This window comes from Lithobates pipiens, unplaced genomic scaffold (assembly GCF_037356315.1).
Source record: "Lithobates pipiens isolate NorthernLeopardFrog02 unplaced genomic scaffold, aLitPip1_a1.2 Scaffold_27, whole genome shotgun sequence".
Taxonomy (NCBI): Eukaryota; Metazoa; Chordata; class Amphibia; order Anura; family Ranidae; genus Lithobates; species Lithobates pipiens.
The window spans coordinates 152071327-152092190 of NW_027507788.1; the positions used below are offsets into that span (position 1 = coordinate 152071327).

Below are 20864 nucleotides of genomic sequence, written 5' to 3' on the forward strand. Positions count from 1 at the left end.
AAAAATATGTAGAAGAATACATATCAGCCTAAACTGAGGGAAAAAACGTTTTTTTATATATTTTTGGGGAATATTTATTATAACAAAAAGTAAAAAATAATGCATTTTTTCAAAATTGACGCTCTATTTTTGTTTATAGCGCAAAAAATAAAAACCGCAGGGGTGATCAAATACCACCAAAAGAAAGCTCTATTTGTGAGAAAAAAAGGACGTCAATTTTGTTTGGGAGCCACGTCGCATGACCGTGCAATTGTCAGTTAAAGCGACACAGTGCCGGTGTCTTGTCAAATAGGGTCCTCCATCAGATGCTGTCCCCTGCGTACTGCGCATGCGCAGTACACAGGAACAGAAATTCCGAAAATTGCTGAGGATGAACGGCGCCTGCGCCGTGAGTCCAGGTTCTATCCCCACTATCCAAGTGGACATAGAGTTAGAATAAAAAAGAGCCGAGCGCAGCGAGGCCGAGCCCGAAGCGTGGCGAGCGAAGCTCGCCTGCGAGGGGCCCTCTAAAATTCTCAACCCTATGTCCGCTTGGATGGTGGGGCTACCACCTCCACTCACGGCGCAGGCGCCGTTCAGCTTCGGACTTTTTACGAAGCTTCGTCTGCTCCTTACTGCGCATGCGCAGTACGGAGCGGACACATATTGATGGCCGGACTCTATTAGGCAGAACACCGGATCGCAAAAAGTGGTCTGGTCTTTGGCCAGCAAAATGGTCCGGGGCTGAAGTGGTTAAAGGAGAATTAACCCCCCAAAAAAAGGTTAATTAAATCCACAAGGACTTTTTTTTTTTTACCACCACTATTCCTTTATATTGGCTTTTAAAATGTACAAATGCAGCAATTTAGACATTGAATGAAAGGTTTAGCACTGGGAAACACTTTTTAAAAGATAAATAGTGCATTTTATATACAATTATATGGAACAGACCAAAATGAGGGACAAATGAGGGGCAGAGGGACATTTCTCCAAATAAGGGACAGTCTCTTGAAATCTGGGACAGTTGGGAGCTACATAGTCATGATCCCTTCCAATAACAATTTGCTGGAGACCTGTAAGAGGAAATTCACTCCACTGATTACTAATAAAGCTGAGTTGCTTAGTTCTACACTTTATAGGACATGCTATGAAATGAGATGAGACCAATAATTCCAATAGGAAATGATGAGAATAATGCCTTGTGCACACGGTCGGACATTCCGACAACAAAATCCCTCAGATTTTTTCAGACGGATTTTGGCCAAAACTAGTCTTGCATACACGAGATCGCACAAAGTTGTCGGAAAATCCGATCATTCGGAACGAGGTGACGTTCATAACGACGGAACTACGTAGTGGCCAGTAGCCAATAGCTTTCGTCTCCAGATTTTTTCTGAGCATGTGTGGCACTTTGTGCGTCGGAATTCTCTACACACGATCGGAAAAAAAAAAGTCTGATCGGATTTTGTTGTCGGAAAAATTTTAGATCCTGCTCTCAAACTTTTTCCGTTGGAAATTCCGACAGAAAAAGTCCGATAGAGCCCACACACGAGCCCACACACGATCGGATTTCCCGACAACATAATCCGATCTGACTTTTTCCATCGGAATTTCCAACCGTGTTTATGGGGAATAAGTATGAGAAGAGGAAAGGTACCTTTAAATGAGAACTGCAGGCCAAGGTGCTGAGAAAACATGGATTAGCAGTCCAAAGACTATACACATCTGCGTGTTTTTTTGTTTTGTTTTTTTTGCAACTCCACCCAATAATATGCAAATGAGGCAGAGCAAATCTTCTGACACATGACAGTCATGTGGGTTGTAAAATGCTCCTTTCTTCCAGGAACCTTGATTGATAGCAGCCTATTGATGAAACGTGTATAGGACTCGCCATACAAACCGCTCATCCGCAATAGGAGATTTGATTCCATAATCTGTTTTCATTGTTGACTACTAAAGTACCAGTAATAATGCGGCTCCCAAGGTATTGTGGGAACTGAATTCATTCCTTTCATCGCTAATCACCTTTTATACATTGAGTTGAAAAGCTGCTCTACATACATTCTGGGCCCCATTCACACTGGCAGTGTCAAAGCCGCATTTATATGTATAGAGGACATTTCTAAATGCATTTAATGATTTTTCATGGGGGCCATTCACACTTTGGGGTTTATTTACTAAAACTGAAATGCAAAATCGGTTGTAGCTGTGCACTGTAGCCAATCAGCTTCCAGCTTTAGCTTGTGTCATTAAGCTTTGACAAAAACACTTGGAAGCTGATTGGTTTCTATGCAGAGCTGCCTCAGATTTCGCGCTTTTCAGTTTTAGTAAATCAACCCCTGTGCGTTTATGTACAGCCAATTTGGCTTTCTGTGGATTCAATTAGACACTTTAACTATGACAACATCTTCCTTGCAACAGAATCACTTACTTCAGTAACTACTCATGTTATCTGACGTAAGCCCACCCGATGTTCAAACCATGTGTGAGGTATCACCGCGACGGTTAGCCCTTGTTCACGCGGTCAGACATTCCGACGGAAAATGTCCGATCGGACCGTGTTGTCGGATAATCCGACTGTGTGTGGGCTCCGTCGGACTGTTTCCGTCGGAATATCTGACGGACAAAGTTTTAGAGCTGGGCTATAAAACTTTCCGACAACATGATCCGATCGGACTTTGTCCGATTGTGTGTAGAGAATTCCGATCGGACAAAGTGCCACGCATGCTCAGATCAAATTCCTAGACCAAAGCTATTGGCTGCTAGCCTGAACGTAGTCCCGTCGTAACGAAATAACGCCGTCACGTTACGTACGATTGGATTTTCCAACAACTTTGTCCGACCGTGTGTATGCAACACAAGTTTCGGACAAAATTCTACGGATTTTGTTGTCGGAATGTCCGATCGTGTGTACAAGGGCTTAGAGTGAGAGCCATAATTCTAGCACAAGACCTCCTCTGTAGCTCAAAATTGGTAACCTCTAAAAACGTTTAAACGTCGCCTATGGAGAGTTTTAAAGATCAGCGTTTCTCGCCATTCCACAAGCGGGCACAATTTTAAAGCATGTCATATTGGGTATCAATTTACTATATAACATTATCTTTCACAATAGAAAAAAAAATTGGGCTAACTTATCTTATTTTTTAATTCAAAAAAGTGTATTTTTTCCAAAGAAAACTGCGCTTGTAAGACCGCTGCATAAATACGGTGTGACAAAGTATTGCAACGACTCTAAATACCAACCTACTCGTTCTCTTCGTTCCTCTCAAGACCTTCTGCTCTCTAGCTCCTGCGTCACCTCCTCCCATGCTCGCCTCCAGGACTATTCCAAAGCCTCTCCAATCCTATGGAATGCCCTACCCCAATCCATCTTCTACTCTATCTCCTACTCTATTAGCTTTTAGACAATCCCTGAAAACCCTTCTCTTCAGAGAAGCCTACCCTACCCACACCTAACAACAGTTTTTTCCATTTTCTCCATCAGCTCCCCCCCCCACAGTTATTACCTATTGTTTTCACTTGACCCTCCCTTCTAGATTGTAAGCTCTAATGAGCAGGGCCCTCTGATCCCTCCTGTATTGATTTGTATTGTAAGTGTACTGTCTGCCCTCAGGTTGTACAGCGCTGCGCAAACTGTTGGCGCTATATAAATCCTGTATAATAATAACAATAATAATGTGCGTGATCGTGTGTGCGCAGCCCTGTACCTTCGGTGTCGGCATGTCACGGAGACACCGCTCCCCGCCGAGGGGGGTGAACAGCCATTGGGCATGGCTGTTTACCACGTGATCGTCGCTGCCGTTCACAGATGGGGCCGCCGCACTTTGCATGGCATAGAGTACCCGAGTACCTGTCACCAGCCCATCAGAGTATCTGAGTACCTGTCTGCAGCTCATCGAGTTACACGAGTACCTATCTGCAGCCCATCAGAGTACCCGAGTACCTATCTGCAGTCCATGCCTCATAAAATAGGGTGTTTGCTTTGCAAAATGGGGTCATTTTGTGAGTAATTCCACTGTCCTGGTGCTCAAGGACCTTCAAAAGTGTGATAGGTAGGAATGAAATGAGATGTGTAATTTATGCTTCTAGAACGCCTAAAGGTACTACTTCAATGTTGGGCATCTGTATGTGGACTGGCTGTGTAAAAGTCTCAGACTGGCTGTATAAAAGTCTCACACATGTGGTATCGCCATACTCAGGAAGAGTAGCAGAATGTGTTTCGGGGTGTAATTTTTGCTCTATAAATGCTATGTGTTAGAAATATATATATATATTTTTTTTTTCAAATGACAATTGTTTGTTAATTGTCTCAAAAAGAATGAACAGTACACAGATACATATGAAGTCAGTGAAAGTAAATGCAAAAACTGGACAACGTGCAGTTTATGCGCAACAGTGGTGAAAAGGAACAAACCTTCTTCGGAAGTAGTGCAGTATATATTCCAACTTCATTAATAACATTACTAATAAGAAAGAACATAATAAACAGTATCTTAGGACTGATAGCACGTGTAACTTTGCATAGATAGTTTGCAGAGCAAGAGAAAGCTGGAGCAAAAGAGGGGGAAAGGAAAGTAGGGGAGATGAGATAGGAGAAGGTAGTGTAAAGCCCCATACACACTATCAGATTTTCTGCTGAGTTTTTCCTTCAGATTTACCAAAACCATATAATATGAGGACAAACCTTAGGAGTTTCAATGTGTATGCAATCAGGCAGGCCCTTCTACTACACGGTTTTAGTAAATCTGGAAAAAGGAAAAACTCAGCAGATAATCTGATAGTGTGTATGGGGCTTTAGAAATATCTTATGAATTGACAACTTTGTGTAAAAAAAAAATGCATTTTCATTTGTTTATTTTTTACACATTTTCCAAAAAGTTCTGGGAAAAAAATGAACCGTTCAAAAGACTCATTGTGCCTCATAGATTATACGTTGGGGTGCTTTCCAAAATGGGGTCATTTTGTGGGAAATTTCATTGTCCTGGTACTCCAGGGCATTCAAAAGTGTAATAGGTGGTTGAGAAATGAGATGTGTCATTTTTGCTCGTAGAATGTCTGAAGGTGCTACTTCAATGTTGGTGCTCTGTATGTGGCCAGACTGTGTAAAAGTCTCACACATGTGGTATCGCCATACTTGGAAATAGTAGCAGAGTGTATTTTGGGGTATAATTTGTTGTATGCATATGCTGTGTTTGAGAAATAAGATCCCAACCAACCAGCAACCACTCATTACAGACCGTTGAGTTGTTTACTGACTATGCTTCTGCTTGATCCCAACCAGCAACCACTCATTACAGACCGTTGACTTGTTACTGACTATGCTTCTGCTTGATCCCTACTTGCTATATCTGCTACTGGACCCCGGCTTGCTCACCTCCTGGTGGGGAAATCCTGAGAGCCAGAACTTGGTACTAACATGCAGCAAAACCCAAATTCACCATTAGACGCTCCGGTGAACACCAGCTAGTACTTAGACTCTGCACCTCAGGTTATCATGTCATCCACCATGGTGACCCACTTCTGTACTTATCCAGTTGGTTGGTAGGTGCTTCTCTACTGCTATAGCTACTGGCCTCCAAGCCTGACTCCAGACCATGACAAACTGTTTTTAATAACAGGAGATGTTACTGTAATTTATGATTCTGTTGTAAAGACATTTATTTTTTTTTCGAAAAAGATTTCAGCAGGAAAATATGTACCCAACTGCTCTGTAAAGAGTCACTGCCACCTTGCCCTGCAGTAAAGGGCATACCCTGACCTTGACCATAACTGTACTCTCTAGCAGCCTCTTGCTTCTTCACAGCTGGGAACACTAGCGGGTATTCCCAGCAATGGAGAAATCTGTGATTTGCACCTCCAAGTAGCTAATAGCTATGCCTGAACACTGTCATATGACCTGAAAAAATGACATTGTCGCTCCCCTGTGTTTCCAAGACAGATGATCTCAGTGGCAGCTGCAGTGAAGCAAAGACCTGTGAGGAAGGGCAGGTAAGGTAATTACATAGGGGCTTTGAGGCATGCCCTTTTTTAAAGACGTCACCTTCCCCATCGTGGTCAAGGCCACACTGTCTCTACTGCCACGTACACACGACCAGACTTTTCGATGGACTTGGTCCGGCGGACAATCCAACGGACTTTGCAGCTGAGGTCCGCCGGACTTTCAAACGAATGGACTTGGCCACATATGATCATTCAAAAAGTCAGACGGATTCAAACGTGATGACATAGAATAAGGAAGTTCATAGCCAGTAGCCAATAGCTTCCCTGGCGTCGGTTTTAGTCCGTCGGACTAGCACATAGATGAACGGATTGTCCCCTAAAGCCGAGTCCGGTGGACAAATTTGAAGCCAGTCTTAGTTTTAGGTCCACCGGACTTTTGGGAAGAAAAAGTCAGCTGGAGCCCACACACGATCAAAGTACGATCATGTGTACGCGGCAGAACACCTTTGCCCAGCAGGTAAGAAATGTTTTCTCTCTTCTACAAATGCAGGCCAGTCTGTAAAACATATTCTTCCTAACAAGACAGCAAACAGACAAAGTAAACGAATCCTCCGCTGCCTGGAATATCATGGATTTACAATCCAGCATTGTCTCTATCGACAGCCACAGAGCTGTGTGCTAATTGAGATATAATGGAAGATAATTACAACCAATATTAGTACATTACACATTAGCATAGTTTTAGTGATAGATTCCTAGTTTGGAAATAATGAATGTTTAATTCATAAGGATCACGAATACAATTAGCATAAAATGGATTAAAGGAGAAGACACTTAATGGATCTGGAGAGCTACAAAATAAGTTGGGAGTCTGAAGTGAATTTTAAGTGTAAAATAATGGTGTTCATTTACTAAGTTATGTTGCCGTTATTGAATCACTTACTGGATTAGTAAACTCAAATTACAATGGATTTTATATAAAAACTGTTAAAATATTCACATTGTGGTTTAAAAAAATGGCACGCATATTACTTCAGTAAAGCTGCAGTTTTCTTATGTCTGTGGGCAATCAGTATCAACTTCCGAGCTGTAACTAGGGCCAAATTCATACACAGAGTTGGTTTACATTCTCAATGACAGTCACACATTTTTAAAATGCATGACAACGTCATTCTGAGCTTATTTGTGTACACACACACACACACACAAGCAATCATAGTGCTCTATTTGTGGTTCACTTGGGCTGCCAAAATTTGTTTTTAAAACCAATGCAATATAACAGTCTAGAGTATACATTTTTATGGCCGGCAAAATATTACTTCCCAAGATACATTTAATAAAATAAAGTAAAGTAATGTATTATTATATTTAATACTATTTTATTAATTTTTTTATCATTATTTTATATAATTTTTTTATATTGTTTTATTTTTGCATAGAAGGGGCCCCTTGTGTCAGGGAACCCAGGGCAGTTGCTCCTTTCCCATCCTTATAAATCAAGCACTCACTGTAACAGTTGAAAGATGAATAGATAGAGGCAGGGAATGGAACAATTGTACACGTTCTCAACTGCCTGTAGGTCAGCCTCTCTGCCTGCCCATTGCATGGATACAACATGACCTTAGCTTGATAAGTTGCTTTTGACAGCCTTGGGCCAGCCATAAGGCTAGCCTAAGGCTGTCAGGCTGAACAGGGAAATCCCTTGATTCTTCCATCCACTCTAAACAGCAGCGATGGAGGAATCTCTGCTGCTGGTTTTTGTATCCCGATTCCTGACATCTGCTGCTCCCATAACTGTCAGAATACCCAATAAATGATGGCATCTGATTGGCTACAGTCTCTGGTTGTGAATTTTCTGCTCAGCTCCTTCGATTTTCAAATTGATGTTTTTTCAAGCCGAATGGTGCCGGATGGTGCCGGATGGTGCCGACAGGATCACCTATGGCTTGAATCTTGATAGATTAAGCAGGAATCATCCAAAACTGGAGCAGTGTATGGCTAGAATAATTCCTGGATTCACTGATATAGTTATACTGCTGCATTCTTCTATAGGTGTCTCCTTGGAGAACAACGATGCCCTAACCTAACAATTTAACATAACTGTAGCCCAAAAAAAAAAAAAAATGCATCAACTCTTTTTGTGGGAAAGCAGTCACGATTTGTGAGGCTCAATACCTCTGACAGTCATACAAATGTAGAATGTGAAAATCAGGAGCACCTACTTCTTATTCAGCATATCAAAACAGAACGGTACCCCCCCCCACCCCCCATGGGAGATGGAGAGGAAGGTAGCGATCCCCACAAAATCTCAAGCCCCCCAACCCCCACTGTGGGAAACCGACGTGAAGGCGGAGATCAAACCCCCCCCCCCCCCAGTTGTCACACCACTGGGTGGGCCTTAGCCTCCCCCCCCAAAAAAAAAACCAAATCCATGCGTCTGGCACCCTTCATGTAGATTAGGGGCTGGGTGCATGGATTAGGGGGGCGCGCCCCGTATGGATGGGCCTCCATTGGTCCCTAGTCAAACCTGGTTGTAAGCAAGAGAGGGTGGCTGTGTTTCCATATACAGTGTGACAATGGAAAAGACACACTCATAGCCACACTCTAACAATAAGTCAGTTCGCAGCAGCAAAAAAATAATGGAAGTAAGTGGAGGCTAAAAGCTACAGAATAAAAGCTACTTTTTGAGTTAAGAATGCATACTTTAAACCAGAGTTTAGTATCACTTCCTTAAAGACAAACATGAGATGTAATTGGCTGTGCAGACACAGTTGAATTGCCTTCTGATAAGTCTGACAGGTAGTTCTGTTGTAAAAAAGAACCCATGACTCAAAGTAGTGGTATTTATTCCTATGTAGAAGGTGGAAGGAGAAAAACGGTACAAGCAGACACAGAAGACATCATGTCTTTAGGTCTGGTTTACACCTATGCAGGTTGCAGTTGATGCCTATTCCAGGTGCATTTTGCGTTTTTCAATACATGTTTTGGATCCATTGAAGTCTATGGAACCAAAAACACAACCTGCTGGTCCCTGAGCCTTTCCATAAAATGCACAGATGTGAACGCGACCCATAGGAAACCATGTTATATGGACTGTAGTGTGATTCTGCAAAATTGAAAAACGCACTAAAAATGCATAGGTGTGAACCAGGCCTTACTAGACAGCATCAAATTGCAGGCATCCACCTGATACCATAGAAATAAGATTCTCATCTGATTCACCAGAAAATAGTTGCCATAGGCAGCTACCAAAAACAGACTAAAGCCTCATACACACGGTCGGACTTGTACAAACTTTTCCGTGGACTTTTGTACAAAGGGCGTGGTCCACAAGTTTGTATTGCATACAAACGGTCGGACTTTTTGACAACAAACACGAACGTGGTGACGTCACAACGTACGGACGCCACATCAAAAGAGGACGTTCAATGACTCCAGCGCCACCTTTGGTCAACTTCTGTATTGTAGTCTGATCGTTTGCATAAGTTCTGAGCATGCGTGTTTGTACCTTGTACAAAAGTCCGATGCTTTTGCGTACACACGGTCGGACTTTGCTCCATCGGACTTTTGTTGCCAGAAAGTTTGTCCGTTCGCACAGCCAACAAAAGTCCGATGAAAACAGAAAAAGTTTGTCCGATGGAGCGTACACACAGTCGGATGTTGCTCCAAAACAGCTAATTTGCATGTTTGTTGTCAAAAAGTCCAACCGTGTGTACGGGCCTTAAGGCTCGATTCACATCTATGCATGTTGCTTTTGAGCGTTTTTGCAGCGTTGTTTGCGGTGCTTGTCGCGTTTTTGGACACGCGGTTTTTGTTTTTTTGTGGTTGCTTGGCAACCAGCTATATACAGGGGGGGGAAAAAAACGCAAAACGTGCAAAATTGCGGTAAAAACGCGGTACTTGCATTTTTGATGCGGGACCATTGACTTCTATTACATGCAAAACACTGCATTTTTCATGAAAAAAAGTCCCTGACCCTTTCCAAAAACGCAGAGGCACAAAAATGCATTGATGTGAACATGTTCCATAGGAACCATGTTAATAAATTTCCCTGCATTTCTACAAAATGCATCAAAAAATGCGTTCGTGTGAATCAAGCCTTAGCCAGAAAAAACACACAGAACACAGAGCAGCATTTTAAAAATGAAGGTTGATGGATAGTAGGCAATGGGCATGAAGGCTTAACACAATCAACCCAACCCTTTACTTATTGACCCACTTGGTGCAAACCCCCTTTAACACTATAAAACATAAGCAGGGCATTGAAAGAAGAAAAAAATTAATCTACAATACATTTGCATAGATCCTTTCTTTTCAAATCTTTTAATAATGAATCACGCGGTACAATTTTCCAGAAGATGTTTTTGAACTATTACTGTAAAGCATTATACAGAGTAATGAGATCAAGAATGGAACTACTAATACAAGCCACCAGGACATTTTAGAAGAGTGGAATCTCACAGAACGAGTCTTGAGATATAATATAGCATTACTGTACCTCATAAATGGTTCCATCTAAACAGTGCAGCACTCCATGTCCTTGACGTTGGTCCAGCACCCAGTTCCCTTCATAATGATCACCATTCCTGTAATTAAACAAATGTCATGCTTTTTAGCTTACACGTGCCTGTGTGCAGTACGCACTGCCAAAGTAGACTTATAGTAGAAAACGCCATTTCTTTACAACATTACAATGATTTTCATACAGAGAGAGCCATTATGATTGAGACTCTGAAACTAAGAAGGGGGCAAGCTACTACAGGAATGGGGTGAAGGAATTTGGAGGTTCACGTGCCTGCTGCAGTCTTTCAAACCTTCCTGTCATTGCTGAATCTCAGGTTGGCCCAACAGAAAAGATAATGCTGATAAGCTTTCATACCTATTATGCATTCCTTTTGGCCAGTAAGTCTGGCCATCATAGTAATGAACCAATAGGAACTGGTTGGAGTGGGGCTTAGCAGCTTTGTCTGAAATATAAGATTTAGCTGTGATCAGAGGGTATGGGGGTTGCTTCAGGTATTTGCATACACCTTTATGTGCTTGCACCTACCATCAGGCAAGGTGAGGCTCTAATGTCAGTCGGCTTCCACTAGGCAAGACAGGCCTCTAACAAATGCAGTTTGATTTTTTTTTATATGCAAATGTTTAATCTTGATGTCATCTCCTAATATAACTTACTAGAAAAATCAGTCACAGAGCTGAGGGGGGTTACCTTAACATGCCTATAACTAGATGGGCAACTACTTTTAAATGGCTTCACAGTACACAGTACCAGCAATTTCCAAAGAGGCATTAGGCACAATTCTAATGGTGGCACTATAGACTCCATCCAGGGGCGTACATCTGTAAACATGCGTGTGTTTATGCAAGTTTATAGTCATTGATTTCTAAGGCCAGCTGTACATGGCACCTGTGGCTCCTAGGTGGTAAAATAGTCCCAGATTTAATGTTGTACTTCTCAGACGCCTGTGTGCATGAGGCCTAAAAGGGATCAGAAAAACAAGTGCTCTCTGTAATTCACAAAGACTTGATCAATTGCACCCGCATCCCTATTCTACAATACAAGCCTGGGTGAGGAAGCATGTGATGGGAGTGTGGCTATTGTGGCACTGCCCCTTGGATGGAACAAATAGGACAGCTCCATTCCCTACAATTGGGACACTTCATCCTAAAGGTATTACTTGGACACTTTTAAATTTATCAGGAAGTAGGGGCTGGAAGGAGGTAAACCTGACTTGTGAAAGCCAAAGACTGTCTACAACAGGGGTGCCCAACCGGTAGCCCGCGGCGCCCTCCAATGTGGCCTGACCATCTTGCTCTGAGATGGCGGGTTCCCGATCCACCATCTCCGAGCATCAGCGCGAACAACGGAACTGCCGCTAAAGGAAGCAGAGCCAATGCTTCCTGTATAGCGCCGGCTCCTTCACAGGCGGAGTGATACCAAATGTACTATGCCTGTGACAGGAAGCATTGGGTCTGCTCTCTCTCTGCCAGTACCAGTCACCAGCACCAGCAGTGCCAGTATCAGTCACCAGCAGTGCCAGTACCAGTCACCAGCACCAGCAGTGCCAGTACCAGTCACCACCAGCCAGCAGTGCCAGTACCAGTCACCAGCAGACAGCAGTGACAGTACCAGTCACCAGCAGTGCCAGTACCAGTCACCAGCAGCCAGCAGTGCCAGTACCAGCCAGCAGAGCAAATACCCACCAACAGTAATAGCCAGCAGTACCAGTACCCACCAGCAGTATCAGTACCCACCAGCAGTACCAGCTAGCAGTAACAGTATCTGTACCCGCCAGCAGTACCAGTATCCACCAGCAGTACCAGTACCCACCAGCAGTACCAGTACCAACCAGCAGTATCAGTACCCGTACCCGCCAGCAGTACAAGTACCAGCCAGCAGCATCAATACCCGCCAGCAGTACCAACCAGCAGTACCAGTACCAGCAAGCAGAACCAGTACCCGCCAGCATAGCCATTACCCACCAGCAGTATCAACCAGCAGCACCAGTACCCACCAGCAAGCAGTACCAGTACCCGCCAGCAGTACCAGCCAACGGTATCTGCCAGCAGTACCAGCAGGCAGTACCCAACAGCAGTACCAGCCCTGGAGGACAGCCAGCAGCAGCCACCAGTTAGAACCACCTGGGGGACAGCAGGAATCCTGAGGAAGAAGTGAAGATCAAGGTCAGTTGACATGCAGGTAAACTGCTGTGCATCAGTGTGAAAGCAGCCTTAGGCCCCTTTCACACGATCGGTCAGATCAGGTCTGCCTGTCTGTTTTTCAGGCGGACACTCCATTCACCTCTATAGAGCGGTAGATGTAAACAGACTCGTGTCTGCTTACACCCACCTATCTGCAATCCGATCTGCTTAAAAAACAGAAGGGGATCTGTCCCCTTCTGTCTGAGCAGATCGGAGGGCCCTTAGGGTAGAGAGTGGGCTGCATCTGTGTCTGCTCTACATATGCAGAGTGGGCACAGACCTGCCATCCACCCACTATGCTCATTGTGGCCCGCGACCAGTTACCAAGACGCTAAAGTGGCCCTTGCTCCTCAAAAGGTTGAGCACCCCTGGTCTATAACATGGGTGCTCATCCTTGGCCCTCCAGCTGTTGCAGAACTACAGGTCCCATTAGGCATTGCAAGCTGCTGACAGTTACAAGTAAGACTCCCAAAGGCAGAGGCATGATGGGAGTTGTAGTTCTGCAACAGATGGAGGGCCGCAAGTTGAGTACCCATGGTCTACAAGTTGATCAGAGACAAGGACATTTTGGAGTCTGTTCCTGACCTACTGTACCTCTAGCCACTTGTAAGGTGGTCTGGAGGAATGTTTCTTCAAAGAGAATCACCACTAGGCATAAAGATCTGGCATGAATGGTGATCCAAGGGGGGGTTGCCTTTGAGGACTTTCATGCTTGCCAGAAACCTGAGTAGATACAAACACTTCCCCTTTTGCATCATCCAGGAAGAAACCACTGGGTTTTCTGGGTGTGCCCCTTTGCTCATAAACTGTTGAGGGCCCTGGAACCAGAGCTCAAAGCTTTGTGCCACAGACAGCCATTACACGCTTTAGAGTCTTGCATGGACTCTTTTGTGGTGCATTAACACAAGAGGACACTGATGCCACCTGGGGCATAATGTGTTGCTTTAAGGACATTGTGGTGCAACAGAAAACTCCTCATTCACCAGAGGAAGAGGATGTCCATTGAGGACTGTGACAGACTGGTCCACAATCTGCTCAGAGACTATAGCTTACTATAACTTATGGACTTTATAGTGGTTGTAAAGGTAGAATTTTTTATTTATTTTTTATCTTAATGCATTCTTGGCATTAAGAAAAAAAACGATGTGTTCTGCTCCCCGCAGACCCCCAAATTCTTACTTGAGCCCGATCTTGATTCAGCACTATGTACAAGAGGAGTACCTCTCTCCCTCCTCACTGGACATTGAGGCAGTAGTGGGAGCCTGCTCTGCCCAATGAGAAGATGGGTGTAAACAGACTTCTCTGTCTGTTTACACCCAACTACACTCCTATCTGAGCCGCCTAGATGGCAGAAGGTGGATCTTCTTTCCATTTTTTTAGTGGACCAGATCAGATTGGAGGTAGGCGGGTGTAAACAGACACAAGGCCATTTACACCAGTCAGTCCATAGGGGTGAATGGAGGGTCTGATCAGCTCCACCTGAAATACCAATAGATGGACCCGATCGGACCCTTTGTGTGAAAGGGGCCTTAAACTAACTCTGAACCTGTAATGCCTAACCCAACGTAAATTGTAACCCTAGCCCTATCCCTCCTTAATCCGACGCTTAACACAAACCGCCTAACGGCCGGCTTCTGTTGGACCAAGTGCCTTAAACATGGGCCGAATGTCAGCCAGTTTTTATTGAGCCGGCATTCGGCCCGTGTGTAAGGGGCTTAACCCCTAAACCTATGTACTTACCTTATTAGTGCAAAAACCTCACAAATGATTAGAGGCAGTTATCATTGCTGACAAACTGACAAGGCTGCTAAACAGGGCATCAGTCTGATAGATTATTGAGACATCCAAAAGCCCCAAATTAGCACTTACATACAAATGTCCAAATAGGTATGTATATATTTTGTTTCTTAGACGCAATACTGATTTAATGCTGTACAAAAAAATTACTTAAACCTTACTTATGCCCTTATGCTATTTTCATGATTTTGTGTAGTTTCTACTTTAAAAAAAAATGACATAGTACAATATATTAATATTAAAACCTAACGTAAGACCGCCTCAACCCATATGTTCTATACATTACCCTAACAGAACACACATGAGAGAAAGTTTATGTGATTTACAACCTGGTTTCCACATTCCAATTTTTATTGGTATCCCCTTCGGCTTACTTTTATGCTTTGTGGTTAAAAGCAATGAAGGGTTGTGGGCAACACCTCACAATATAATGTCCATTTCAGTTAGAAGTGAAATGTAACCCTCAAAATATATATTTAGTGGAACAAAATCTAAATGAGTATGCAAAAGTCATGTAGTAAATAATTTTCCTATCGTGTATACCCTGCAGTTGTGAAAATAGAGGATAAGAAAATGCATGCATTAAATTATACTGATTTTCTCTGTATGTTCCAGGAATCCTTTGGAGATATATATATATATATATATATATATATATATATATATATATATATATATATATATATATATATATATAACACATTCACATTCACTGTTACTTTTTTTTTTTGCTTTAAATGGTAGTCCATTCAAAATTGATATTTTAGTTTTCAGTAGATACCCGTGGGGATTCCTAACAAAGTTCAGTGGTAATATCTCTGCAGTGTTGAGATGTCTACAGCCAAAGCTGCTGTAAGAAATCACAGGGCCCCGTACAGCCTACCTGACAGCTCATCCCCTCAAAAATGTCAAAATGATATTTTAGCTAAAGATACACTAAAATCAATATTAGTTGACACAAACACATAATAACTTACAAATTCCTGCAAAATGTAAAAGATAAAATTGTGATGATAGCATAGGTGAGCCTGGGCAGCAGAGGGAAGATGATGATGCACAGGGAGGGTGATCAGTGTGGCATGGGGCCAATTATTGGAACTGATCCCCTTCTCCTCCCCCACCTCCCCCCCTAGCCTGCCTTCAGCTGCTGTAGATCACTTCCCCCCCCCCTGCCCACATCCCATTCCCCCCTTCTGCCCAGACCCCCCTGCTGGCCCGGGCCACATACAGGAGTACTGGTGGTACCCCCTTATCAGCAGCCCTGTCTACATCACACAGGGATCTCATATTCAGCAGCTAGAGTATTAAGGAATTCTCCTTATATAGCAAGCAAAGTGTGACAGACCTAACCAGGACAGGGTTTTTTGGAGAGGACTAGGAACAAGCCTCTTACCCACTGACTATGGGCCCTGGCATCTAAGGTAACTACTCTTTGGGAGGTGTATGTCTGGGGGATGCGTGGAGTGGTCATGTTTCTGATTCAAGTTCATGTCTTCCCAAAACACACAGACTCTAGAAACTGGAGGTTCCATATCCATATTTAGGACTTCTATACCTTAAACCAGCAATGACTGTAGATGTTAACTGCTTCCCGACCAGCCGCCGTCATTATACTGTGGCAGGTTGGCACGATCCCGCAAGCTGTCGTAGCTATACGTCGGCTCCTTTAAGTGGGATAGCAGGCACGCTCGCCCACTGCACTCGGGGGTGCCAATGCTGGTGGCGGACGGTAGAGATGACCGCCAGCCACGAGCAATCGCGAGTACAAGAGGGAGGAACAGGGATGCATGTGTGTAAACACACAAATCCCTGTTCTGTGAGGAGAGAGATCGTGAGTTCCTAATAGCTAGTGTGAAAGGGGTCCTAATCTCACCCCATGCGGTTTCTACTGATGTTAATTGATACAGTATTTGCAGACTTAAAGGTGGACACACAGTGGATAGCCAGTTATAGATATCCCTTTTTGGATGTAAACAGTGGATTAGCCATTTGGTTCTGGGAAACTGTCTGGCATACCGAGTGAGTCAAATGGACTAAGCCCTGGTTCACACTGGGGTGGCTTTGAAATCAAGCTACTTTAGCACAATTTCAAAGCCGCAGATCTGTGATTTTCCCCTATGATGTCATTGCGGCTTCGTTTAAAAGAAGTCTATGCAAGGCGCAATGAAATTGGCAAAAAAAAAAAAGAACAGAACCTTTTTTAAAGTTGCTCTGACATGAGTTGTGGCAATTGAATGGTACCATTGCCAACAATGGGGTGCGACTTGTCATGCGATTTGGAGCTGTCAAGTGAATGACAAATCGCACCAGTGTGAAAGGGGGCCTAGTTATGTCCTCAGTCAGCATAGTTGTGTTTTTTATGTGTAACTATGGTGAAGGGTTTGGGAATTTTGATACTATGGCTATTACTCAATTTTGATACTAGTGTTCAATAAAGTTGTTATTTTTATACTTTCTGGTGTTTGTGAGAACAGCCCGTTAGAAGCCGCATGGGAAGAGATTAAACCACTTTGTGGTCAGGGCCTTTCCCTGCACATTGTCTTTTTTTTTGGTTGCATTCACATGCATAGTGCCCTAGGTAATGCCCACATGTGATGCTGAGCCAAAAATGCAATGAATGAAAGTGGCAGGCCAGATACAGTCAGACAGCATTTACCTGAAGCTGATCATGTTCAGGTGTGTATGTACAAAGGATTAGATTTTCTTTTTGAAGAGCACCTGCCTCAATATACAGAGGGAGTTATGTACGAAAGGCAAATCCACTTTGCACTGCAAGTGCACTTGGAAGTGCAGTCGCTCTAAATCTGAAGGGGTAGATATGAAATGAGGGGAAGCTCTGCTGATTTTATCTTCCAATCATGTGCAAGCTAAAATGCTGTTTTTTTCTTTCCTTGCATGCCCCCCTCGGCTCTACAGCGACTTTACTTCCAAGTGCACTTGAAGTGCAAAGTGGATTTTCCTTTAGTAAACAACCCCCAGAGTTTACACAAAAGATGCCCAAGTTGCCATTTCAGTAAAAGCTGAACTTCAGGCAGATGCAATTACATGGCAATTAACCACTTCAGCCCCGGAAGGATTTACCCTCTTAATGACCAGGCCCTTTTTTGCGATACGGCACTGCGTTAGGTAAACTGACAATTGAACAGGCGTGTGACATTGTGCACAAACAAAATTGATGTCCTTTTTTTTTTTTTTTTTACACAAATAGAGCTTTCTTTTGGTGGCATTTGATCACCTCTGCAGTTTTTATTTTTTGCGTAATATAAACAAAACAAACAAAAAAAATGCAGGATTTTGAAAAAAAAACAATATTATTTACTTTCTGCTATAATACCTATCCGGAAAAATAAAAAATAAAAAGAAAGAAAAAAAATCCGAATGATTGAGATATTGATTGGTTTGTGAAAAAGTTATAGCGTCTACAAAATAGGGGATAGATTTATGGCATTTTTATTATTTATTTATTTTCTAGTAATGGTGGCGTTCTGTGATTTTTAGCGGGATTGAGACATTGCAATCGGACACCTAACTGACATTTTTGACACTTTTTTGGGGGAACCAGTGACATTATTACAGTGATCAGTGCTATAAAATATGCATTGACATTGCACTAATGACACTGGCAGGGAAGGGTTTAACATCAGGGGTGAGCAAGGGGTTAACTGTGTTCCCTGTTTGTGATTACTAGGTGTATGGGGGACTGTGTGACTGGAGTAACACACAGATCTGTCTTCCTGCTAAGAATCTCAGTGTCATCCCCTGACAGAACGGAGATCTGCCTTGTTTACTTCAACAGATCCCCGTTCTGTCTCTGCAGGGAACGATCACGGGCGGTAAGCGGACATTGAGTCCGCTGGACACGCTGATTGGCTCCCCTGCTGGCCACGCTCAGACGAAAGCTAGTCCACAAATCGCCCTACCGGTACAGCGATTTGCGCAGTCCAGCCAGCTTGCCGCAGTACATCTGCGGCGGGTGCTCGGCAAGAGGTTAATACACATATGTATTCTTTAAACCATCATCAAATGTGCAGTGCCTTGAAAAAGTATTCACACCCCTTGAAATTCTCCCCATTTTGTCATGTTACAACCAAAAACGTAAATGTCTTTTATGTGATAGACCAACACAAAGTAACACATATTTGTGAAGTGGAAGGAAAATGATAAATGGTAAAATGGCTTTCAACATTTGAAAAGTGTGGGGTATAGTTGTATTCAGCCCCCTTTACTCTGATACCGCTAACTAAAATCTAGCGGAACCAATTGCCTTTTTAGTAAATAGAGTCCACCTGTGTGTAATTTAATCTCAGTATAAATGCAGCTTCTGTGAAGCCCTCAGAGGCTTGTTAGAGAACCTTTGTAAACAAACAGCATCATGAAGGCCAAGGAACACACCAGATAGGTCAGTGATAAAGTTGTGGAGAAGTTTAAAGCAGGGTTAGGTTCCAAAAGAAATCCCAAGCTTTGAACATCTCACAGAGCACTGTTCAATCCATCATCCGAAAATGGAAAGAGTTTGGCAAAACTGTAAACATACCAAGACATAGCCATCCACCTAAACTGACAGGCTGGGCAAGGAGAGCATTAATCAGAGAAGCAGCCAAGAGGCCCATGGTAACTCTGGAGATGCAGCAGAGATCCACAGCTCAGGTGGGAGAATCTGTCCACAGGACAACTATTAGTTGTGCATTCCACAAATCTGGCATTTATGGAAGAGTGGCAAGAAGAAAGCCATTGTTGAAAGAAAGCCATAAGAAGTCCCATTTGTGGTTTGTGAGAAGTCATGTGGGGGACACAGCAAACATGTGGAAGAAGATGCTCGTCAGATGAGACCAAAATTCTACTTTTTGGCCCAAAAGCAAAACGCTGCGTGTGGCAGAAAACTAACACTGCACATCACCCTGAACACACCATCCCCACCGTGAAACTGGGTGGTGTCAGCATCATGGGGATGCTTTTCTTCAGTAGGGACAGGGAAGCTGGTCAGAATTAAGAAGATGGATGGAGCGAAATACAGGTCAATCTTAGAAGAAAACCTGTTAGAGTCTGCAAAAGACTTGAGACTGGGACAGAGGTCTACCTTCCAGCAGGACAACCACCCTAAACTACAGCCAGAGCTACAATGGAATGGTTCAGATCAAAGCGTATTCATGTCTTATAGTGGCACAGTTAAAGTCCAGACCTAAATCCAATTGAGAATCTGTGGTAAGTCTTGAAAATTGCTGTTCACAGACGCTTCCTCATCTGACAGATCTTCAGCTATTTTGCAAAGAAGAAAGGGCAAAAATTTCACTCTCTAGATGTGTAAAGCTAGTAGAGACATACCAAAAAAAGACTTGCAGCTGTAATTACAGAAAAAAGTGGTTCTAGAAAGTATTGATTCAAGGGGGGTGAATTCAAATGCACACCACACTTTTCACATATTCATTTGTATAAAATTTTGCAAATCGTTTATCATTTTGCTTCTACTTCACAATTATGTGCCACTTTGTGTTGCTCTATCACATAAAATCCCAATAATTTTTTTTTTTTACGTTTTTGGTTGTAACATGACAAAATGTGGAAAATGTCAAGGGGTATGAATACTATTTCAAGGAAGTGCATTTTTAAATGCAGTTAGTGTAAGTACCTGAATTTGATTTCCAACAACCATCATGAGCCAATCAGGTGTCCTTCATGGATATGAGCTAACAAGGAGCATGCTGTGATCAGGAGAGAGCAGAAGGATGAGCATCCGGTTGCATCATGGGTATCCTTCTGCTCCTTCACCGTCTACATACAGGCAGGGTGCCGGAGGATGACCAGGGTTTATTGCCTAACTGCAGCAGAAAAAAAGCCAGGTCACCTCACCGATGGGGCTACGTAAATCTCAGGACTGGATGAACTGAATTGCAAACCTTTGGTAGGTAAAACAGCTGCCACATATGTTTTTCATCTATAACTTTAGCTGTTTGCCAGGAGTTCATCTCTAAACCCTCGGGCACCAAACTAGTAAGGCACACCCTTGCTGCCTCTATTTACATTACACCAAACACAAAATCCTCAGGGACAAAACAAGAGTGGAAAAAAGAATCTCATCACAAGAATATTGCGATGGTTACAAAAGAAAACACACCCATCGCCTCTTCTCTTTAGGCCAAATTCCGCAAGTATGTACTAGCCTTATGGAGTCCTTTGTGATTGCTTTGGAGGGGAGCCCAGTAAACTCATACAAAATTCTAGCCTATATATCTGAGATATTCTGCATGATTTTCTGTGGGATATCCCTTTTCTAAGAGAACGATGTCACATGGGAGAAACTTGCCTTTACTAGAATTGAGTGCACCTGCTGCCCAAGAGGTGCCAGTCCAACGCTTCGGGTAGCCAGGCAAAGTAAACATGTGTACAGAGGTTAGTGCCAGAGAGCCAGCTAGCATTACACTGGGAGCTTTAGAAACACATTTGGA

General features: G+C 43.2%; 1 protein-coding gene across 2 annotated transcripts in view; it reads right to left on the bottom strand.

Moving 5' to 3' along the window:
- Nucleotides 1–20864, bottom strand: part of MORN1 (MORN repeat containing 1) — a 536457-nt gene that overhangs the window by 454857 nt on the left and 60736 nt on the right. For both annotated transcript variants that reach the window (XM_077457667.1, XM_077457666.1), the window contains exon 6: nucleotides 10418–10505. In XM_077457667.1, the coding sequence (XP_077313793.1) occupies nucleotides 10418–10505 (88 nt within the window). The remainder of the gene's footprint in view (nucleotides 1–10417; nucleotides 10506–20864) is intronic.